Source organism: Sturnus vulgaris, unplaced genomic scaffold, assembly GCF_052056855.1.
Source record: "Sturnus vulgaris isolate bStuVul1 unplaced genomic scaffold, bStuVul1.hap1 Scaffold_198, whole genome shotgun sequence".
Taxonomy (NCBI): Eukaryota; Metazoa; Chordata; class Aves; order Passeriformes; family Sturnidae; genus Sturnus; species Sturnus vulgaris.
In genome coordinates this window covers 27,871-51,858 of record NW_028276185.1, presented here as the reverse complement: position 1 = coordinate 51,858, position 23,988 = coordinate 27,871, and the positions used below count along the sequence as shown (strand labels likewise).

General features: G+C 61.1%; 1 protein-coding gene and 1 long non-coding RNA gene across 30 annotated transcripts in view; both read right to left on the bottom strand.

The window, feature by feature from the left end:
* Nucleotides 1-1,336: 1,336 nt before the first annotated feature.
* Nucleotides 1,337-4,311, bottom strand: LOC148217855 (uncharacterized). Of its 3 annotated transcripts, none has more exons than XR_015800658.1 (3): nt 3,547-4,309; nt 2,783-3,364; nt 1,337-2,718 (listed from the first exon to the last, which is right to left on the bottom strand). It is a non-coding gene; the product is annotated as an uncharacterized LOC148217855 (long non-coding RNA). The 3 variants fall into 3 exon arrangements; XR_015800660.1 differs by having other exon boundaries at nt 1,338-2,718; nt 2,783-2,862; nt 3,045-4,311; XR_015800659.1 differs by having other exon boundaries at nt 1,338-2,718; nt 2,783-2,842; nt 2,883-4,310.
* A 701-nt stretch (nt 4,312-5,012) lies between these two features.
* The window catches only part of SYNGAP1 (synaptic Ras GTPase activating protein 1), a 41,700-nt gene continuing 22,724 nt past the window's right edge, over nt 5,013-23,988 (bottom strand). For 4 of the 27 annotated variants that reach the window (XM_088158288.1, XM_088158290.1, XM_088158296.1 and 1 more), the window contains 9 exons: nt 23,501-23,702; nt 22,659-22,834; nt 21,684-21,812; nt 20,909-20,950; nt 18,118-18,997; nt 15,359-15,532; nt 13,491-13,702; nt 10,230-10,330; nt 5,016-7,889 (listed from right to left, as the gene is read on the bottom strand). In XM_088158288.1, coding sequence (XP_088014414.1) covers nt 5,605-7,889; nt 10,230-10,330; nt 13,491-13,702; nt 15,359-15,532; nt 18,118-18,997; nt 20,909-20,950; nt 21,684-21,812; nt 22,659-22,834; nt 23,501-23,702 — 4,201 coding nt within the window. In that variant the 3' untranslated portion in view covers nt 5,016-5,604. Of the gene's footprint in view, nt 7,890-10,229; nt 10,331-13,490; nt 13,703-13,764; nt 13,864-13,940; nt 14,442-14,469; nt 14,587-14,622; nt 14,962-15,072; nt 15,276-15,333; nt 15,533-18,117; nt 18,998-20,908; nt 20,951-21,683; nt 21,813-22,658; nt 22,835-23,500; nt 23,703-23,988 lie in introns of those variants that run through there. The other 23 variants (XM_088158291.1, XM_088158293.1, XR_015800652.1 and 20 more) reach the window with 22 other exon arrangements.

The window sequence follows — 23,988 nt, the reverse complement described above, 5'->3', positions numbered from 1 at the left end:
TGGTCCCGGTGATCGATGGGGGGGTCCGGTGGTGCCGGTGCACGAGGAGGGGGGAGGGGAAACTCGAGGGTCCTGAGGGGGGGTCCAGGTGCACGAGGACGGTCCCGGTGCTCGGTGGGGGGGGGGGCGGGTCCTGGTGCGTGCCCGAGGGTGACACCGGGGACCCTGGCACGGGGCTGGTGACACCGAGGGGCTCCGGGTGGCACAGAGACCCCCCCCCAAAATTCTCTGCAACGAGGTCCTGGTGACACGAGGGGTGGTGGCACTCGGTGACACTCGGAGCTGGTGGCACTCCAGGGGCTCTCGGTGACACTCGGAGCTGGTGGCACTTGGTGACACGGAGGGGTGGTGGCACTCACAGGGCTCTTGGTGGCACTCGGAGCTGGTGGCACTCCAGGGGCTCCTGGTGGCACTCGGTGACACTCGGAGCTGGTGGCACTCGGAGCTGGTGGCACTCACGGAGCTCTTGGTGGCACAAGGACCCCCCCCCGGTCCTCCCGGTGTCACGAGGCCGCGGTGGCACAAGGGACCCTCGCACGAGGACTGGGCTGGTCCCGGTGACACGAGGAACCCCCCAAAATTCCTCTGGGTGGCACAAAGAGACCCCAAAATTCCTCTGGGTGGCACCAGGACCCCCCAAAATTCCTCTGGGTGGCACGAGGAGCCCTTGCACGGGGACCCCAAAATCCTCGCACGGGGACCCCCGAAATCTTCACGCGGGGTCCCCAAATCCACGCGGGGACCCCAAATCCTGTCACGAGCCCCCCCCCTCCCCCCTTTTTCCCCGCACGAGGAGCCCTTTGCACGAGGATCCGTCGCACGAGGACCCCCAAAAATTCCTCGCGCGAACCCCCCCGAAATCCTCGCTGGGGACCCCCAAACCCCCCCCCCCCCCAAAATCAGCGCGACCCCCCCCTCGCCTTCTTCCTCCTCCTCCTCCTCCTCCTCCTCCTCCTCCTCCTCACCCCGGGGGTCTCCGGGTTTTCCCCCCCCTCCCCCCCCCCCGCCGCCCTCCCCTTTTTTCCCCCTTTTTTTTTTTTTTTTTTTTTTTTTCCCCGCCCCCCCCAAAATTCTGGAGGGGGGGTGGGGGAGAAAATTTCGGGGGGGAATCGAAAGGGGGGGTGCGGGTGTGGATTTTTTTTTTTTTTTTTTTTTTTTTTTCCTTTCTCCTCCTTTCGCTTTTTCGTTTCCCTTTTTTTTTTTTTTTTTTTTTTTGGGGGGGGGGGAGAGGGGAGGGGGTCCCGGCGGCCCCCGGGGCGGGGGTCAGTGCTCAGCAGCGGGGCCGCGCCGCTCGCAGCCGTTGGCCGTGATCGGGGGTGGCGGGGGCGGAGGCGGGGGCCGCCCGGGGACCCCCCCCGGCCCCCCAAATCACACCCGGGTCTGCTGCACCCACGGCGGAAAGCTGCCTCTCCTGCAAGGCACCGAGGGGGCTCATTCACCCCCCCGCCCCCGGGACCGCCTCCCAAAATATCCCTGAGGGTCCCCCAAAAATATTCCTGAGTGTCCTCAAAAATATCCCTGAGTGTCCCCCAAAAATATCCCTGAGGGTCCCCCAAAAACGTCCCTGAGTGTCCCCAAAAATTGACCCCAAAATGTCCCTCCCGCCCCCCCCGCCCCCCCCCAGGGTCACTCACCTGCGGCACCGGCGCGGGGACCTCGAAATCACCGAGAATCCACCCAAAATTAACCCTGAGCGCCTCCAAAATTAACCCCGAACAGCCCCGAAATTAACCCCCAGCTCCTGGAATTAAACCTGAGCTCCTGAAATTAAACCTGGACTCCTAAAATTAAACCTGGACTCCTAAAATTAAACCTGAAGCCATAAAGTTAACCCCGAGCTCCTGAAATTAATCCTGAACCCGTAAAATTAACCCTGAGCCCCCCCAAAATTAGCCCCGAACTCCTAAAATTAAACCTGAACCCATAAAATTAAACCTGAATTCCTGAAATTAAACCTGAACTCCTAAAATTAAACCTGGACTCCTAAAATTAACCCTGAACCCATAAAATTAACCCTGAATCGCTAAAATTAATCCCGAACTCCTAAATGAAACCTGAACCCATAAAATTAACCCTGAACTCATAAACTTAATCCCGACCCCGCAAAATTAACCCCGAACTCCTAAAATTAAACCTGAACCCCTGAATTTAATCCTGAACCCATAAAATTAACCCTGAGCCCCCCCAAAATTAGCCCCGAACTCCTAAAATTAAACCTGAACCCATAAAATTAAACCTGAATCGCTAAAATTAACCCTCAGCTCCTGGAATAAAACCTCAACTCCTAAAATTAAACCTAGACTCCTAAAATTAAACCTCAAACCATAAAATTAACCCAGAACCCCTAAAATTAAACCTTAACCCCTAAAATTAACCCTGAACCCATAAAGTTAACCCTGACCCCGCAAAATTAACCCCGAGCTCCTAAAATTAACCCCGAGCTCCTAAAATTAAACCTGAACTCCTGAAATTAAACCTAAAGCCATAAAATTAACCCCGGACTCCTAAAATTAAACCTTAACCCCTAAATTTAATCCTGAACCCATAAAATTAACCCAGAGCCCCCCCAAAATTAACCTCGAACTCCTAAAATTAAACCTGAACCCATAAGATTAAACCTGAACTCCTAAAATTAAACCTGAGCCCATAAAGTTAACCCTGACCCCGCAAAATTAACCCCGAGCTCCTAAAATTAACCCCGAACTCCTAAAATTAATCCTGAACCCATAAAATTAACCCAGAGCCCCCCCCCCAAATTAACCCCGAACTCCTAAAATTAAACCTGAACCCATAAAATTAAACCTGAACCCATAAAGTTAACCCCCAGCTCCTGAAATTAAACCTGAACTCCTAAAATTAACCCTGAGCTCCTAAAACTAAACCTGAACCCATAAAATTAATCCTGAACTCATAAAATTAGCCCCGACCTCCCAAAATTAACCCCGAACTCCTAAAATTAAACCTTAACCCCTAAACTAAATCCTGAACCCCAAAAATTAACCCTGAGCCCCCCCAAAACTAACCCCGAACTCCTGAAATTAAACCTGAACCCATAAAATTAACCCTGAATCGCTAAAATTAACCCCGACCCCGCAAAATTAACCCCGAGCTCCTAAAATTAACCCCGAACTCCTAAAATTTATCCTGAACCCATAAAATGAAACCTGAGCCCATAAAATTAACCTCGAACTCCTAAATTTAATCCTGAACCCATAAAATTAACCCTGAACCCATAAAGTTAACCCCGACCCCCCCAAATTAACCCCCAACTCCTAAAATTAAACCTGAACTCCTAAAAATAAACCTGAGCCCATAAAGTTAACCCCGACCCCGCAAAATTAACCCCAAACTCCTAAAATTAAACCTGAACTCATAAAATTAACCCCGAGCTCCTGGAATTAAACCTGAACCCATAAAATTAAACCTGAACTCCTAAAATTAAACCTTAACCCCTAAATTAAATCCTGAACCCATAAAATTAACCCTGAGCCCCCCCAAAACTAACCCCGAACTCCTGAAATTAACCCTGAACCCATAAAATTAAACCTGAACCCATAAAACTAAACCTGAACCCATAAAATTAACCCCAACCCCGCAAAATTAACCCCAAACTCCTAAAATTAAACCTGAAATCCTGAAATTAAACCTGAACCCATAAAGTTAACCCCCAGCTCCTGAAATTAAACCCGAACTCCTAAAATTAAACCTGAACCCATAAAATTAATCCTGAACCCATAAACTTAACCCCGAACTCCTAAAATGAAACCTGAACTCCTGAAATTAAACCTGAACCCATAAATTTAATCCTGAACCCATAAAATTAACCCTGAGCTCCTAAAATTAAACCTGAGCCCATAAATTTAACCCTGACCCCTAAAACTTGGCACCGATCCCCGAAAATTCACCCCAAAAACGTCCCCCCGACCCCTAAAATGAACCTCGAACTTCTGAAATTAATCCTGAACCCCCTCTAAAATTAACCCCGAACCCCTAAAATTAATCCTGAACCCCTAAAATTAACCCTGAGCCCCCAAAATTTGCCCTGACCCCCCAAAACTGACGCTGATCCCCCCAAAAAATTAACCCTGAGACCCTAAAATTAACCCTGAGCCCCCTAAACGTAATCCTGAACCCCTAAAACTCCACCTCGATCCCCCCAAATTAATCTTGACCTCCCCAAATTAAACCCGAACTCCTAAAATTAACCCCGAACCCCTAAAATTAACCCCAAAAATGTCACCCTGTCCCCCCAAAATTAACCCTGACCCCCCAAAAATTAACCCTGAACTCCTGAATTATTCCTGACCCCCCCAAATTAACCCCGACCCCCCAAAAATTAACCCCGAACCCCTAAAATTAAACCTGAACCCCCCAAAAAATCCCAAAATTAACGCCAAGAAACGAAGACCCGAAATTTGTCCCCGCCTCGCCGAAACTGAGGCGATTCACCCCCAAAAATTGTCCCCAAATCCGCCCTAAAATTGTCCCCAACCTCCTCTAAAGTGTCCCCAAACCTCCTAAAACTGTCCCCAACCCCCTAAAATTGTCCCCAACCTCCTCTAAAGTGTCCCCAACCTCCTCTAAATTGTCCTCACCTCCCAAAAATTGTCCCCAACCTCCTCTAAAGTGTCCCCAACCCCCCCAAATTGTCCCTAATCCCCTCTAAAGTGTCCCCAACCCCCTAAAATTGTCCCCAATCCGCCCTAAAATTGTCCTCACCCCCCCCCAAAATTGTCCCCAACCCTCTCTAAAGTGTCCCCAGCCCCCCCAAATTGTCCCCAACCCCCTCTAAATTGTCCCCAACCCCCCCAATTATCCCCCTGACCCCCCCCCGCCCCCCCCCCCGCGATGTCCCCGCGCTGTCCCCTCCCCCGGTGACAGGACATGGCACACGGACACGGTGTCCCCTCCCCCCCGTGAGATGGGGACAGACACAGGACACGAGGATGGTGACGGTGACGCGGCGCCAGCGCTGGGGGACATTGGGTGACAACCCCCCCCCCCCCCCCAAACCATGGTCACCCCCCCCGGGGGGGGACGGGGACAATGGTGGCACCTCCAGGGGGTGGGGACAGGGCCGGGGGTGGCACCTGAGGGGATGTGGGGACACCTGGGGGCGGTGTCACCAAACGGTCCCCAAAGGGTCCCCAGTGTCCCCAAAGGGACATGGGGACACCTGGAGGGACATGGGGACACCTGGGGGGTGTCACCAGTGTCCCCAAAGGGTTCCCAGTGTCCCTAAGGGACATGGGGACACCTGGGGGCGGTGTCACCAAACGGTCCCCAAAGGGTCCCCAGTGTCCCCAAAGGGACATGGGGACACCTGGAGGGACATGGGGACACCTGGGGGGTGTCACCACTGTCCCCAAAGGGTCACCAGTGTCCCCAAAGGGATGTGGGGACACCTGGGCGGTGTCACCAGTGTCCCCAAAGGGTCCCCAGTGTCCCTAAGGGACATGGGGACATCTGGAGGGACATGGGGACACCTGGGGTGGTGTCACCAAAGTGTCCCCAGTGTCCCCAAAGGGTCCTCAGTGTCCACAGGGGACATGGGGACATCAGGAGGGACATGGGGACACCTGGGGTGGTGTCCCCAAGGAGTCCTCAGTGTCCCCAAAGGGACATGGGGACAATGGGGAAGAGACTTGGGGACACCAGGAGGGACATGAGGACATCTGGGGTGGCGTCCCCAGAGGGTCCCCAGTGTCCCCAGGGGACATGGGGACACCTGGAGGGACACGGGGACACCTGGATCCATGTCCCCAGGTGACACAGGGACACGGGAGGGACAGGAGGACACCAGAAGGGACATTGGGACACCTCGGTCCATGTCCCCAGGGGACATGGGGACAGCAGGAGGGACATGGGGACAGCGTGATCCGTGTCCCCAAAGGACATGGGGACAGGGGAGGGACATGGGGACATCCAGATCTGTGTCCCCAATGGTCCCCAGTGTCCCTGAGGGACATGGGGACAGCAGGAGGGACATGGGGACACCGGGGGTGGTGTCCCCAAGGGGTCCTGAGGGACATGGGGACAGGGGAAGGACATGGGGACATCCAGATCTGTGTCCCCAATGTCCCTGAGGGACACGGGAGGGACACGGGGACATTGGAGGGCCTTGGGGACATCTTGGATCCGTGTCCCCAAGGAGTCCCCAATGTCCGTGAGGGACATGGCAGAGACATGGGGACACAGGAGGGACATGGGGACATCGGGATCCGTGTCCCCAATGGTCCCCAAGGGTTCCTGAGGGACATGGGGACACAGGAGGGACATGGGGACATCGGGATCCGTGTCCCCAATGGTCCCCAATGTCCCTTGGGGACAGAAAAGGACCTTGGGGACATTCCAGATCTGTGTCCCCAAGGGGTCCCAGTGTCCCTGAAGGACATGGGGACACAGGAGGGACATGGGGACACCAAGATCCCAATGTCCCCTGGGACACAGGATGGACATGAGGACACCAGAGGGCCTTGGGGACATCTTGGATCTGTGTCCCCAGTGGTCCCCAATGTCCCTTGGGGACAGAAAAGGACCTTGGGGACATCTCGGGCTCCGTGTCCCCAATGGTCCCCAGTGTCCTGGAGGGACATGGGGACAGAGAAGGGACATGGGGACACTGGGACTGGTGTCGCCAAGGGGTCCCAGTGTCCCCTGGGGACAAAAAAGAGTCTTGGGGACAATTGGATCTGTGTCCCCAGTGTCCCTGAGGGACATGGGGGGGACACGGGGACACAGAAAAGGGTCCTGGGGACATCTCGGGCCCCGTGTCCCCAAGGGGTCCCAGTGTCCCTGAAGGACATGGGGACACAGGAGGGCCTTGGGGACACTCGGATCTGTGTCCCCAATGGTCCCCAATGCCCCTTGGGGACAGCAGAGTGCTTGGGGACATCTGGATCCGTGTCCCCAAGTGTCCCCAGTGTCCATGAGGGACTTGGAGACACCCGAGGGTCTTGGGGACATCCAGATCCGTGTCCCCAGGGGTTCCCCGTGTCCCTGGGGGACATGGGGACACAGGAGGGACATGGGGACAATTGGATCCGTGTCCCCAGGGGTTCCCCGTGTCCCTTGGGGACAGAAAAGGGCCTTGGGGACATCCAGATCCGTGTCCCCAGGGGTTCCCCGTGTCCCTGGGGGACATGGGGACACAGGAGGGACATGGGGACACTCGGATCCGTGTTCCCAGTGTCCCTTGGGGACAGGAAAGGACCTTGGGGACATCTCGGGCTCCGTGTCCCCAATGGTCCCCAGTGTCCGTTGGGGACAGCAGAGTGCTTGGGGACATCTGGATCCGTGTCCCCAATGGTCCCCAGTGTCCATGAGGGACATGGGGTGACAAAAAGGACATGGGGACACTCGGATTTGTGTCCCCAAGGGTTCCCAATGTCCCTTGGGGACAGAAAAGGGCCTTGGGGACATCCAGATCTGTGTCCCCAATGGTGCCCAGTGTCCCTTGGGGACATGGGGTGACAAGGACATGGGGACATCCAGATCCGTGTCCCCAAGAGTTCCCAGTGTCCCTTGGGGACATGGGGTCACAGGAGGGACATGGGGACACTCGGATCCGTGTCCCCAATGGTGCCCAGTGTCCCTTGGGGACATGGGGACACAGGAGGGACATGGGGACACTCGGATCCGTGTCCCCAGTGTCCCTTGGGGACAGAAAAGGACCTTGGGGACATCTCGGGCTCCGTGTCCCCAACGGTCCCCAGTGTCCCTGGGGGACACAAGAGGCTCTTGGGGACATCTCGGGCTCCGTGTCCCCAAGTGTCCCCCTGTGCGGCCCGGGGGGTGACAGGGAGGGGACAAGGACCCACCTGGGGTGTCACCGGTGGCCGAGGGTCCGGTGCCACTGGCGGGGCCGGGCCGCGCTACCTGACGGACAGCTGTGACAAGAGAGACACGGGGAGGGGACATCAGGGGACATCGGGGCCACCGCGGCCACCGCGCCGCGCGGGGACACGGCCCGGCCGGGCTGGTGGCCCGGAGGTGGCACCGGGGTGGCCCTGAAGTGGCACCGAGGGGACCCCGACCCGAGGAGGGGGCGCGGGAACGGCCCCGTCACTGGGGGAGGGGACACGGGGGTGGCCTTGGGGACAGCGGGGTGGCCTTGGGGACACGGGGGTGGCCTTGGGGACACGGGGGTGGCGCTGTCCCTGGGGCGGGGGAGGGGCGGTGTCACCTCTGCCCTGGAATGTCCCTCTGGTGTCACCCCAGGGGTGGCACTTTGTCCCCTCTGGGGGTCACTTTGTCCCCATGGGGGTGGCCCTGTCCCAACTGGGGTGGCCCTGTCCCAACTGGGGTGGCCCTGTCCCTTCCAGGGGTCACTTTGTCTCTTCCAGGGGTCACTTTGTCCCCTCTGGGGGTGGCCTTGTCCTTCTGGGGGTCACTTTGTCCCCTCAGGGGTGACTTTGTCCCCTCAGGGGTGGCCCTGTCCCTCCAGGAGTGGCCCTGTCCCTTCCAGGGGTCACTTTGTCCCCTCTGGGGGTGGCCCTGTCCCAGCTGGGGGTGGCCCTGTCCCTTCCAGGGGTCACTTTGTCCCCTCTGGGGGTGGCCTTGTCCTCACTGGGGGTGGCCCTGTCACCCTCACGTCCCCCTGGGGGACACCAGGTCCCCTCTGGGGGTGGCCCTGTCCCCCAAGGGTGGCCCTGTCCCCTCTGGGGGTCCCTTTGTCCCCTCTGGGGGTGGCCCTGTCCCCCAAGGGTGGCCCTGTCCCCTCTGGGGGTCCCTTTGTCCCCTCTGGGGGTGGCCCTGTCCCCTCTGGGGGTCCCTTTGTCCCCCCAGGGTGGCCTTTTGTCCCCCCGTGCCTCCCCCCCCCCCCCCCAAGTGCCACCATGTCCCCCCCAGGGGTGGCCTTGTCCCCCCACGGCCCCCAGAGGTGACAGGAGCCCCCCCGAGGGTCCCCAAATCCCCCCCAGAGGGACCCAAAAATCCCCCAAATACCCCCCAGGACCCCCAAATACCCCCCAGAAACCCCAAAATCCCCCCAAATCCCCCCAAAATCCCCCCAAAATCCCCCCCAAATCCCCCCAGGGCTGCCCCAACCCCCCCCTGGGGACACCCAGACCCCAAAGATCCCCCCCAAAACCCCCACGGATCCCAAATAATCCCCCCCAAACCCCCATGGACCCCAAAACCCCCACGGACCCCAAATATCCCCCCCAAACCCCCCACGGGACACCCATAACGCCCCAAATTCCCCCCACAGATCCCCAATAGTCCCCAAAATTCCCCCAAATCCCCCCCAGAACACCCCAAATCCCCCCCGAAAACCCCCACAGACCCCAAATAATCCCCCCCAAAATCCCCCCATAGACCCCAAATAATCCCCCCCAATCCCCTAATAGACCCAAAATAACCCCCCAAGACCCCCAAATCCCCCCCAGGACCCCCAATAACCCCCCAAAATCCCCCCTAGGAACCCCCATAACCCTCTAACAACCCCCCCAAAACCCCCAAATCCCCCCCCAATCCCTTAATAGACCCCCAAATCCCCCATAGACCCCAAATCCCCCCCAAATCCCTTAATAGACCCCCAATAACCCCCTCAATTCCCCCAAATCTCCCCTAGGAAGACCCATAACCCCCAAATTCTCCCCATAGACCCCCAATAACCCCCCAAATTCTCCCCATAGACCCCCAATAACCCCCCCAAATCCCCCAGAGACCCCCAATAACCCCCCCAAATCCCTTAATAGACCCCCCAATAACCCCCCAAATCCCCCCCAGGAACACCCGTAACCCTCTAATAACCCCCCCAAAACCCCCAAATCCCCCCATAGACCCCCCAAATGCCCCCCAAATTCCTTAATAGACCCCAAATAACCCCCTCAAATCCCCCATAGACCCCCAATAACCCCCCAAATCCCCCCCAGCACACCCATAACCCCCCAAATTCCCCCCATAGACCTCCAATAACCCCCTAAATTCCTTAATAGACCCCAAATAACCCCCCCAAATTCCTTTATAGACCCCCAATAACCCCCCAAATCCCCCCCAAATCCCCCATAGACCCCCAATAACCCCCTAAATTCCCTAATAGACCCCCCAATAACCCCCCAAATCCCCCCCCAAATCCCTTAATAAACCCCAATTAACCCCCCAATAACCCCCCCAAATCCCCTAATAGACCCCCAAATCCCCCCCCCAGCCCCCCCGGGGACCCCCAGCGCGGCGTGGGATGGCCGATGTCACACGGAGCAGAGCAATGACATTGTAATTTCCACCTGAGCGTCGAGCAGCCGCCGCCGGCCCTCGGATGGGTCGTGGGCGCCCAAGTGATCCCTGCGCAGCTCCTGCTCCACCAGCATCAGCCTGCGGGGCCAGGCTTCACCGGGGTCATGCTGCCACCCCCCCGGGGACATCCCCGGCACAGCCAGGGACACCCCCGGGGCGTGGGGACACCCCCCGGGGAACGGGGACACAGCCAGGGATACACCCGGGGACATGGGGACACACCCGGGGACATGGGGACACACCCAGGGTCACACCCGGGGACATGGGGACACACCCAGGGTCACACCCGGGGACATGGGGACACAGCCAGGGACACACCCGGGGACATGGGGACACACCCGGGGACACACCCGGGGACATGGGGACATCCGCAGGGACATGGGGACAGCGCCCCGGGAACGGGGACACAGCCAGGGATACACCCGGGGACATGGGGACACACCCAGGGTCACACTCAGGGACATGGGGATACACCCAGGGACACCTTGGGGACATGGGGACACCCGCAGGGACACCCCAGGGACATGGGGACACCCCCGGGGCGTGGGGACACCCCCCGGGGAACGGGGACACAGCCAGGGACACACCCGGGGACATGGGGACACAGCCAGGGACATGGGGACAGCGCCCGGGGAACGGGGACACATCCAGGGATACACCCGGGGACATGGGGACACACCCAGGGATACACCCGGGGACATGGGGACACCCCCGGGGAACGGGGACACAGCCAGGGACACAGCCGGGGACATGGGGACACATCCGGGGACATGGGGACACACCCCGGGTCACACTCAGGGACATGGGGACACACCCAGGGACACCTTGGGGACATGGGGACACCCGCAGGGACACCCCAGGGACATGGGGACACCCCCGGGGCGTGGGGACACAGCCAGGGACACCCACGGGGGAATGGGGACACAGCCAGAGACACCTTGGGGACATGGGGACACCCCCCGGGGAACGGGGACACATCCAGGGACACACCCGGGGACATGGGGACACCCGCAGGGACACAGCCAGGGACATGGGGACACACCCAGGGATACACCCGGGGACATTGGGACACACCCGGGGACATGGAGACACAGCCAGGGACACGGGGACACCCGCAGGGATACACCCAGGGACATGGGAACAGTCCTCGGAGACATGGGGACACCCCCCGGGGAATGGGGACACACCCAGGGACACGGGGACACAGCCAGGGACACCCCCCGGGGAACGGGGACACAGCCAGGGATACACCCGGGGACATGGGGACACCCGCAGGGACATGGGGACACCCGCAGGGACACAGCCAGGGACATTGGGACACACCCGGGGACATGGGGACACAGCCAGGGACACCTTGGGGACATGGGGACACACACAGGGACACCCCCAGCGACATGGGGACACACCCAGGGTCACCTTGAGGACATGGGGACACCCACCGGGGCGTGGGGACACAGCCGGGGACACACCCAGGGACACACCCAGGGACATAGGGACAGCCCCAGGGACACCTTGGGGACATTGGGAACACACCCAGGGACACACCCGGGGACATGGGGACAGTGCCCGGGGACACACCCGGGGACATGGGGACACAGCCAGAGACACACGCGGGGACACACCCAGAGACATGGGGACACCCGCAGGGACATGGGGACACACTCAGGGTCACCTTGGGGACATGGGGACACCCTGGGGATACACCCGGGGACATGGGGACACTCCCGGGGGAACGAGGACACAGCCAGGGACACCCCCAGGGACATGGGGACACCTCCAGGGACACTCTGGGGACACCCCAAGCCATGGGGACACGCCAGGGCCACCCCCAGAGCCGTGGGGACAATGGCGGGGACACAGGTGGCCGTGTCCCCGTGTCCTTCGATGTCCCCCTGTCACCTCTGTGTCACCCATGTCCCACATGTGCCTGTGTCACCGCCACGTCCTTCTGTGTCCCCTGTGTCCCTCGTGTCATCCTGCGTGTCCCCAGTGTCCCTGTGTGTCCCCCTCGATGTCCCTGATGTCCCCACTGTCCCCAATGTCCCTGTGTGTCCCCGTGTCCCTGTGTGTCCCCCTCGATGTCCCTGATGTCCCCACTGTCCCCAATGTCCCTGCGTGTCCCCGTGTCCCTGTGTGTCCCCCTCGATGTCCCTGATGTCCCCACTGTCCCATGGCTGTCCCCAATGTCTGTTTGTCCCCACTGTTGTCACTGTCCCTGTGTGTCCTCATGTCCCCAATGTCTGTTTGTCCCCAATGTCCCTGTGTGTCCCTGTACCCCCATAACCCTGTCTGTCCCCCATGTCGCCAATGTCCCCATGTCCCCCGTGTGTCCCCATGTCCCAAATGTCCCCAAGTCCTCAATGTCCCCATGTCCCTGTGTGTCCCCAATGTCCCTGTGTGTCCCCATGTCCCCGCTGTCCCCGTGTGTCCCTCACCTGCCGATGATGCTCTTGATCTGCGAGTCACCGTGTGTCCCCATGTCCCGAGTGTCCCCATGTCCCTGTCTGTCCCCATGTCCTCAATGTCCCCATGTCCCTGTGTGTCCCCATATCCCTGTCTGTCCCCAATGTCCCCATGTCCCTGTGTGTCCCCATGTCCCCGCTGTCCCCGTGTGTCCCTCACCTGCCGATGATGCTCTTGATCTGCGAGTCACCGAGTGTCCCCAATGTCCCTCTGTGTCCCTAATGTCCCTGCTGTCCTATGTCCCCTGTCTGTCCCCATGTCCCTGTGTGTCCCCATATCCCTGTGTGTCCCCATGTCCTTGTGTGTCCCCACGTCCTTGTGTGTCCCCAATGTCCCCATGTCCCCGAGTGTCCCCTGTGTGTCCCCGCTGTCCCCGTGTGTCCCTCACCTGCCGATGATGCTCTTGATCTGCGAGTCACCGTGTGTCCCCATGTCCCTGCTGTCCCATGTCCCCTGTCTGTCCCCATGTCCCTGTGTGTCCCCATGTCCCCTGTGTGTCCCCATGTCCTTGTGTGTCCCCACGTCCTTGTGTGTCCCCAATGTCCCCATGTCCCCGAGTGTCCCCTGTGTGTCCCCGCTGTCCCCGTGTGTCCCTCACCTGCCGATGATGCTCTTGATCTGCGAGTCACCGTGTGTCCCCATGTCCCTGCTGTCCCATGTCCCCTGTCTGTCCCCATGTCCCTGTGTGTCCCCATATCCCTGTCTGTCCCCAATGTCCCCATGTCCCTGTGTGTCCCCGTGTGTCCCCGTGTGTCCCCGTGTCCCCGCTGTCCCCGTGTGTCCCTCACCTGCCGATGATGCTCTTGATCTGCGAGTCCTTCTCCTGCTGCTGCTGCCGGAGCCGTTTCTCGCTGAGCTCCAGGCGCTGCTGGTACTGCAGGAGGATGCGGCTCGTCTGCTCCTCCTGCGTCACCAGGCGCCGCTCGTACTCCTCCAGCTTGCGGTTGGACATGTGCAGCCGCTCCTTCAGCGAGTGGATCTCCTCCTCGTACTCCTTCACCTGCCAAAGTTACACTGCAGCACACCTGGGCACACCTGGCCACACCTGGGCACGGCTATGGGCACACCTGGCACACCTCACACCCCCCTGTCCCTGTCCCTGTCCCTGTCCCTGTGCAGCCGCTCCTTCAGCGAGTGGATCTCCTCCTCGTACTCCTTCACCTGCCAAAGTTACACTGCAGTGCACCTGGGCACACCTGGAACCCGCTACAGGCACACCTGGGCACACCTGGGCACACCTGGGCACACCTGGGTACACATGGAACCCACTATGGGCACACCTGGCACACCTGGAACCCGCTAAGGGCACACCTGGCACACCTGGCACACCTGGCACAGCTGAGCACAGCTGGGGACACCTGGAACCCGCTACAGGCACAGCTGGGCACAGGTGGGGACACCTGGGTATGGCTACAACCCCGCTATTGGCACACCTGGGTACACCTAGAGTCTGCTAAGGGCACACCTGGGCACCGCTACAGCCCCACTATGGGCACACCTGGACGCTGCTACGGGCACACCTGGGCATACCTGGACACAGCTATGGGCACACCTGGGCACAGCTACAGCCCCACTATGGGCACACCTGGAACCCGCTAAGGGCACACCTGGGTACAGTTCCAGCACCTGGGAAAGCCATCAAGGAACACCTGATACACCTGGAGACACCTGGCACACCTGGGTCTCCTCCTCATAGTAATTCACTTGCCACTGGGCACACCTGGGCACACCTGGCACACCTGATAAACCTGGGCACACTGGGCACACCTGGGCACACCTGGGCACACCCTACCCGGTCCAGCCGGCTCTCGTCCATGGATTTCGAGACTCCTTGAGCTTGGATCCCTCACACCTGCATCCCTGCACACCTGGATCCCTGCACACGTGGATCCCTGCACACCTGGGCACAGCTGGGCACAGCTGGAACCCGCTATGGCCACGCCTGGAACCCGCTACAGGCACACCTGGCACACCTGGGAACTGCTACCGGCACACCTGGGCATGGCTACAGCACCTGGGAAAGCTGTCAAGGAACACCTGATACCCCCGGAGACATCTGGCACACCTGGCTCTCCTCCTCGTACTCCTTCACTTGCCACTGGGCACACCTGGCACACCTGGGCACACCTGGCACACCTGGGCACACCCTACCCGGTCCAGCCGGCTCTCGTCCATGGATTTCGAGACTCCTTGAGCTTGGATCCCTCACACCTGCATCCCTGCACACCTGGATCCCTGCACACCTGGATCCCTGCACACCTGGCACAGCTGGGCACAGCTGGGCACAGCTGGAACCCGCTATGGCCACGCCTGGAACCCGCTACAGGCACACCTGGCACACCTGGGCACACCTGACACACCTGGGCACACCTGGGCACACCTGGGCACACCTGGCACACCTGGGCACACCCTACCCGGTCCAGCCGGCTCTCGTCCATGGATTTCGAGACTCCTTGAGCTTGGATCCCTCACACCTGCATCCCTGCACACCTGGATCCCTGCACACCTGAGCACACCTGGGCACACCTGGCACACCTGGCACACCTGGGCACACCTGGCACACCTGAGCACACCTGGACACACCTGAGCACACCTGAGCACACCTGGCACACCTGGGCACACCTGGCACACCTGGGCACACCTGGGCACACCCTACCCGGTCCAGCCGGCTCTCGTCCATGGATTTCGAGTACTCCTTGAGCTTGTACTCCTCGCGCTCGATGTGCGAGCTCTCGATGTCGGCCGACAGGTGCGGCATGTTGGACACCCAGGCCACCGTGCGCTCCGAGGCCGGCAGCACCGGGTTCAGCGTGGAGGGCGTCTGCGAGGCCTGGGGACACAGCGGGGACACAGGGGACACACAGGGGACACAGCGGGGACATAGGGGACACACAGGGGACATAGGGGACACACAGGGGACACACAGGGGACACACAGGGGACATACAGGGGACAGGGGGACAGAGGGGACACAGGGGACAGACAGGGGACACAGGGGACAGACAGGGGACAGACAGGGGACACAGAGGACAGGGGGACACAGGGGACAGAGGGGACACACAGGGGACACAGAGGACAGGGGGACAGACAGGGGACACAGGGGACACAGGGGACACAGGGGACACACAGGGGACACACAGGGGACACACAGGAGACACACAGGGGACACATAGGGGACAGACAGGGGACACAGGGGACACACAGGGGACAGACAGGGGACACACAGGGGACACATAGGGGACAGACAGGGGACACACAGGGGACAGACAGGGGACACACAGGGGACACACAGGGGACACACAGGGGACACAGGGGACACACAGGGGACACACAGGGGACACACAGGGGACAGGGGGACACAGCGGGGACACACAGGGGACACACAGGGGACACAGGGGACACAGGGGACACAGGGGACACACAGGGGACACACAGGGGACACAGCGGGGACACACAGGGGACACAAGGGACACAGCAGGGACACAGGGGACACAGCGGGGACACAGGGGACACACAGGGGGACACACAGGGGACATAGGGGACAGACAGGGGACACAGGGGACACACAGGGGACACACAGGGGACAACAGGGGGACAACAGGGGACAGACAGGGGACACAGGGGACACCGGACCACGGGGACAGGGGACACACAGGAGGACACAGGGGACACAGGGGACACAGGGACACAGGGGACACAGGGGACACAGGGGACACAGGGGACACACAGGGGACACACAGGGGACACCACAGGGGACACACAGGACAGGGGACACACAGGGGACCAGGGGGACACAGGGGACAGACAGGGGACACAGGGGGACACAGAGGGGACAGGGGGACAGAGGTGGGACAGAGGGGGACAGAGGGGACAGGGAGGGAAGACAGGGCGACAGAGGGGGACAGAGGGACAGGAGGGGACAGGTGAGGGGACAGAGGGGACAGGGACAGGGACGAGGGGACAGGGGGGACATTGATGGGACAGGGGGGACGGGGGGAACAGAGGGGGGACAGGGAAGGACAGAGGTGGGACAGAGGGGACAGGAGGGACAAGGGAGGACAGGGGGACCGAGGGGATAGTGAGGGACAAGGGGGACAGTGAGGGGACAGAGGGGACAGCAGGGGACAGAGGGGATAGTGAGGACAGAGCGGGGACAGGGGGGACAGTGAGGGGACGGGGGGGCAGGGGGGACAGGGAGGGACAGAGGGGGGACAGAGGGGGGACAGGGGGACAGAGGGGACAGAGGGGACAGGGAGGGACAGAGGGGGGACAGAGGGGACAGTGGGGACAGAGGGGACAAGAGGGACAGAGGGGATAGTGAGGGGACAGGGGGCGGGGGGACGGGGGGACAGAGGGTACAGAGTGGGGACATGGGGACATGAGGACAGTGTGGGGACATGGGGACATGGAGACAGTGGGGACAGCGGGGACAGCAAGGACAGCGGGGGTCAGACGGGACAGCGGGGACAGTGTGGGGACAGAGGGGACAGCGGGGGACATGGGGACATTGACAGATGTAGGGGGCCATGGGGACAGCAGGGGGACATCGGGGGACACAAGGGGACACAAAGATGAGTTCGGTTCTCCCGTCACCAGCGTGTCCCCATGTCCCAATGTCCCCACGTCCCCACACCCCATGTCCCCCAATGTTCCCATATCCCCCACAGCCCCCAATGTCCCCAATGTCCCCAATGTCCCCAATGTCCCCTTATGCCCCAACACCCGGCACATCCCCATCCCCCCACATCCCCCCAGCGTCCCCAGTGTCCCCAATGTCCCCTCCGTCCCCCATCCCTCCCGCTGTCCCCTCTGTCCCTGCTGTCCCCATTCCTCCCTCAGTCCCTGCTGTCTCTGTTCCCATCCCTGCCGCTGTCCCCTCTGTCCCCATTGTCCCTCTGTCCCCCACATCCCCACTGTCCCCCATATCCCCCCATGTCCCCCATATCCCCCCATGTCCCCCCAGTGTCCCCTCTGTCCCTGCTGTCCCCATTCCTCCCACTGTCCCTCCTGTCTCTCTGTCCCCATCCCTGCCGCTGTCCCCTCTGTCCTCATTGTCCCCCCGTCCCTCTGTCTCTGCTGTCCCTCTGTCCCCCACATCCCCACTGCCCCCTCTATCCCCGCTGTCCCCCATGTCCCCCCAATGTCCCCCCAGTGTCCCCGCTGTCCCCATTCCTCCATCTGTCTCTGCTGTCTCTGTCCCCATCCCTCCCGCTGTCCCCTCTGTCCCCATTGTCCCCCCCGTCTCTCTGTCTCTGCTGTCCCTCTGTCCCCCATCCCTGCCGCTGTCCCCTGCGTCCCTCTGTCCCCCACATCCCCACTGCCCCCTCTATCCCCTCTGTCCCCCATATCCCCCCCATGTCCCCCCAGCGTCCTCCATGTCCCCGCTGTCCCCGCAGTGTCCCCGCTGTCCCCACACCTGCTTGGTGACGGGCGGCTTCATCCCGGCCACCGAGGCCTCCTTGGCCAGGGAGGGCTGGCGGGACCGGGGGGGTCCGTACGCGGGTTCGGGGGACGCCAGCAGGTTCCCGCTGGCGGGGCGCGGCTTTTGGGGCACCCCCAGCGCCGAGGGCCCCCCGCCCCCTTTTCCCGCCCGCGACCCCCTGGGGGTGGGCGGCGGGGGGGCCCCGATGGTGATTTGGGGGGGGGCCAGCGTGTCCTGGAGCGACAGCTGCCTGCGCCCGAAGTCGCCCCCGGGCCGCCCGAACTCGTCGCTGTAGCTGTGGCTGTGCGTGATGTGTTTTTGGGGGGGGGTCGCCAGCTCCTCGCTCTTGCTGTAACCGTGCAGCGGCGGCGGGGCGACCCCCCCGAAGTGCCCCCCGTCTCCGCCGCCCCCCTCTCCCCTCCCGCCGCCCCCTCCGCTCCCGTCGGGGCCGCGCAGGGGCCCGTCGGCGGCCAGGTGGAACAGCGGGTTCTGGAAGGAGAGCGGCACCCGCAGCTGCGGCCCCCCCGCTTCGGGCACCCCCAAACGCGGCGGGGCCAGGCTGGAGGCGCTGCCCTGCGAGAGGCGACCGGGCCGCAGCCCCCCCTGGCCCGCGCCCCCCGGGGCCGGACCCCCGGCCAGCAGCTCGGCCGGCAGGCTGGGGATGCTGTCCACGCGTCCGTCCTGCAGGTCCAGCATGGACACGCTCTTGCCCACGCCCAGAGCGCCGCCGCGGCCGCCCTCGGGCTCGGTGAGGTCCGAGCTGCTGGTGCAGTAGGCGGGCGAGGAGCGGGCGAGCGGGGGGCGGCTCAGGACCAGCACCTCGGGAGGGCCCTTCTCCTGCGGCGGGGATGGCAGGCGGGGAACGTCCATGGAGCTGCGGGCACGGCACAGGGGAAGGTGGGGATGGGGGGATGTGGGGCACGGGGTGTGGGGGGAAACGGGGTGTGAGAATGTGGAAATGTGGGGAACGAGTTGTGGGGATATGGGAGTGTGGGGTACGGGGTGTGGGGGGAATGGGGTACGGGGTGTGGGGTACGGGGTGTGGGAATGTGGGAATGTGGGGAACGGGGTGTGGGGTACGGGGTATGGGGTGTGGGGTGTGGGGAATGGGATGTGGGAATGTGGAAATGTGGGGCAAGGGGTGTGGGGATATGGGAATATGGGGTACGGGGTGTGGGGAATGGGGTGTGGGGTGGGGAATGTGGGGTACGGGGAGTGGGGTGTGGGATATGGGATATGGGATGGGATATGGGATATGGGATATGGGATATGGGATATGGGATATGGGATATGGGATGGGGATATGGGATATGGGATATGGGATATGGGATATGGGATAGGGGATGGGGATATGGGATATGGGATATGGGATATGGGATATGGGATATGGGATATGGGATATGGGATATGGGATATGGGATATGGGATATGGGATGGGGATATGGGATGGGGATATGGGATATGGGATATGGGATATGGGATGGGGATATGGGATATGGGATATGGGATATGGGATATGGGATATGGGATATGGGATATGGGATATGGGATAGGGGATGGGGATATGGGATATGGGATATGGGATATGGGATATGGGATATGGGATATGGGATATGGGATATGGGATATGGGATATGGGATAGGGGATATGGGATATGGGATGGGGATATGGGATATGGGATATGGGATATGGGATATGGGATATGGGATATGGGATATGGGATATGGGATATGGGATATGGGATGGGGATATGGGATATGGGATATGGGATGGGGATATGGGATATGGGATATGGGATGGGGAACACACACGGGATGAAGGCGGTTGGACACGGCCCCAAATCCATCTCTGGAATCTCGTCCCGCTGCTTCCCTGTCCCGTCCTGTCCCCCCACCCCATCCCCATCCCAAATGTTGCCGTCTCAAATCCCAAACATTCCCATCCCATCCCAAACATTCCCATCCCATCCCATCCCAAACATTCCCACCCCATCCCTGTCTTCATCCCATCCCTGTCCCCATCCCATCCCATCCCATCCCATCCCATCCCAAACATTCCCACCCCATCCCTGTCCCCATCCCATCCCATCCCATCCCGTCACGATCCTGCTCCAGGATCCCAATCCTCACTCTGACCCCAATCCTAAATCCTGATCCCAAATCCAATACCAAATCCCCATCCTAAATTCCAGATTTGGTCCCATCCTAATCCCATCCTTGCCCTGATCCCAAATCCCCAAATCCCAAATCCCCAAATCCCAAACCCCAAATCCCAAATCCCAAACCCCAAACTCCAAATCCCCAAACCCCAAATCCCAAACCCCAAACCCCAAATCCCAAAACCCCAAATCCCAAATCCCCAAATCCCAAACCCCAAATCCCAAATCCCAAATCCCAAACCCCAAATCCCAAACCCCAAATCCCAAATCCCAAATCCCAAACCCCAAACCCCAAATCCCAAAACCCCAAATCCCAAATCCCCAAATCCCAACTCCCAAATCCCAAATCCCAAAATCCCAAACCCCAAATCCCAGACCCCAAACCCCAAATCCCAAATCCCAAATCCCAAATCCCAAATCCCAAATCCCAAATCCCAAAATCCCAAATCCCAAATCCCAAATCCCAGACCCCAAACCCCAAATCCCAAAATCCCAAATCCCAACCCCCAAATCCCAAATCCCAAATCCCAAAATCCCAAAATCCCAAACCCCAAACCCCAAATCCCAAAATCCCAAATCCCAAATCCCAAAATCCCAAATCCCAAATCCCAGACCCCGCCCCTCACCTGTTGAGCCCCCGCACCATGTAGGACTGGAGATCCACGGAGCTGCGGGGACAGGGACAGGTGAGAGCCCAGGTGACACCTGGGGACACCTGGGACAGGTGGGGACACCCAGGGGACACAGGGCAGGACAGGTGACATCTCCAGGTGACACCCAAGGGCACGTGGGACAGGTGTAGGGACACCAGGGCAGGACAGGTGACACCTCCAGGTGAGACCCGGAGACACCTGGCACAGGTGGGGACATCGGGGGACACCCAGGGGACACCAAAACAGGACAGGTGAGACCCGCAGGTGAGACCCAGGGACACCTGGCACAGGTGGGGACATTGGGGGGACACCCAGGGGACACCGAAACAGGACAGGTGAGACCCGCAGGTGAGACCCAGGGACACCTGGCACAGGTGGGGACATTGGGGGGACACCCAGGGGACACCAAAACAGGACAGGTGAGACCCGCAGGTGAGACCCAGGGACACCTGGCACAGGTGGGGACATCGGGGGACACCCAGGGGACACCGAAACAGGACAGGTGAGAGCCCAGTGGAGACCTGGGAACACCTGGGACAGGTGGGGACACCCAGGGGACACAGGGGCAGGACAGGTGACACCTCCAGGTGATACCCTCAGACACCTGGGACAGGTGAGGACATTGGGGGACACCCAGGGCAGGACAGGTGACACTGCCAGGTGACACCTCTGGAGACACCTGGGACAGGTGGGGGACATGCAGAGGGACACGGGGGGGGGGGGGGACAGGTGACACCCCCAGGGATACCTGGGACAGGTGGGGACATGGCGGGACACCGAAACAGGACAGGTGACACCTCCAGGTGAGACCCGGCAACAACAGGTGACATTGGGGTCACAGGTGGGACAGGAAGGTCCCGCAGGTATTTGGGGGTCACTGTGGGGACATGGGGGAGGTCACAGGTGGGTGGGGCCTCCCCAGGTGAGACTGAAGACCACCAGGTGAGACCAGGTGAGACAGGGGGACACGGTGGGTCACAGAACAGGACATGACAGGGAGGTCACAGGTGGGTGGGGCCACTCCAGGTGAGACCGAGGCCCACCAGGTGACACAGGGGGACACCTTGGCCACACAACCAGATGTGACAGGGGCGTGACAGGTGGGTGTGGCCATCCCAGGTGAGACTGAGGCCCACCAGGTGAGGCAGGTGAGACAGGAGGACACCTGGGACACAACCAGATGTGACAGGGGCGGGGTCACAGGTGGGTGTGGCCATCCCAGGTGAGACCAGGTGAGGCAGGGGGACACCTTGGGACAGACAACAGGACGTGGGGGGGGGGGGGACAGGTGGGTGGGGCCGCCCCAGGTGAGACAAGGGGGCGCCTTGGGACCCACAACCAGACAGGACAGGGGCCCAGGTGAGACTGAGGCCCACCAGGTGAGGCCACGTGAGACAGGGGGACACCTGGGACACAAAACTGGACACGACAGGGGGGTCGCAGGCAGGTGAGGCCACCCCAGGTGAGGCCAGGTGAGACAGGGGGACACCTTGGCCACACAATCAGATATGACAGGAGGGTCACAGGTGGGTGGGGTCACCCCAGGTGAGACCAGGTGAGACGGGGAACACCTTGGCCACACAACAGGTGGCACAGTGAGGCCATGGGCGGGGTCACAGGTGGGTGGGGCCACCCCAGGTGAGGCCAGGTGAGACGGGGGGACACCTCGGCCGCACAGCCGCACACGCTGGGGGCAGGCAGGTGTGCGGGCAGGTGCGCTCACCTGTTGAGGTCGCGCACGAGGTAGGGCTGCAGGTCGGCCGAGGGCCCGCGCAGGACCAGCCCCTTGGGGGGCAGGCGCTCGCCCTGGCTCGGCTGCCGCTGCAGGTGAGGGTTCCGCAGAGCCACGCTGATGTCGGTCAGCAGCCGCGGCAGCGGGCCCAGCTTCAGCAGCGCCTCCTGCGGGACAGGTGAGCACACCTGAGTGCACCTGAGTGCACCTGGGCACACCTGAGTGCACCTGGGCACACCTGGGATCTCATACAGGGGAACCCCATTGACTGTGACAGGGCCCAGCTTCAGCAGCGCCTCCTAAAAGGGACAGGTGAGCACACCTGAGTGCACCTGGGCACACCTGAGTGCACCTGGGCACACCTGGGATCTCATACAGGGGAACCCCATTGACTGTGACAGGGCCCAGCTTCAGCAGCACCTCCTGCAGGACAGGTGAGCACACCTGGGCACACCTGGGGAAAGTCGTCCTCCCCATGAGCACCACCCAGGTGAAGATGTACCTGCACAGGTGAGGCCGTGGCTGCACAGGTGAGGCCGTAGCCACATAGGTGAGGCTGTACCCATACAGGTGAGGCTGTGCCCACACAGGTGAGACCATAGATGCACAGGTGAGGCTGTGCCCATACAGGTGAGGCTGTACCCACACAGGTGAGGCTGTGCCCATACAGGTGAGGCTGTACCCATACAGGTGAGGCCGTAGCCACACAGGTGAGGCTGTACCAACACAGGTGAGGCTGTACCCATACAGGTGAGGCTGTACCCACACAGGTGAGCCCGTACCCACACAGCTGAGCCCACGGCCGGCTCCCCAGGTGTGCCCAGGTGCGGTACCTTGCTGAGCTGGCTCATGACCTCCCAGAGCAGCGCGTGCAGCGTGGACAGCTCGCGGCCCAGGTCGATGTAGCCCTCGAAGCTGGTGCTGTTGGTCAGCGTGTCCAGGTTGGAGATCTCGTACAGGAACTGCTGCATGCTGGCCCACTCCAGCTCCAGGAACTCGTTCATGAACGCCATGTACTCCTCCTTGCTCCCGAACCTGCGCCAGGTGCGCCAGGTGAGGGCGGGGCCGCCAGGTGGGGCCGGCAGGTGAGGGTGGGTATGGCAGGTGAGGACACGGCAGGTGAGGACGGGGTCAGCAGGTGAGGGCGGGGCTGGCAGGTGAGGGTGGGGCCGGTAGGTGAGGATGGGTATGGCAGGTGAGGCCGGCAGGTGAGGGCAGGGCTGACAGGTGGGTGGGAACACTCCTGGCGGGTGAAGGTGGGGCTGACAGGTGGGCCCTGACAGGTGAGGGCAGGGCTGGCAGGTGAGGGTGGGGCTGACAG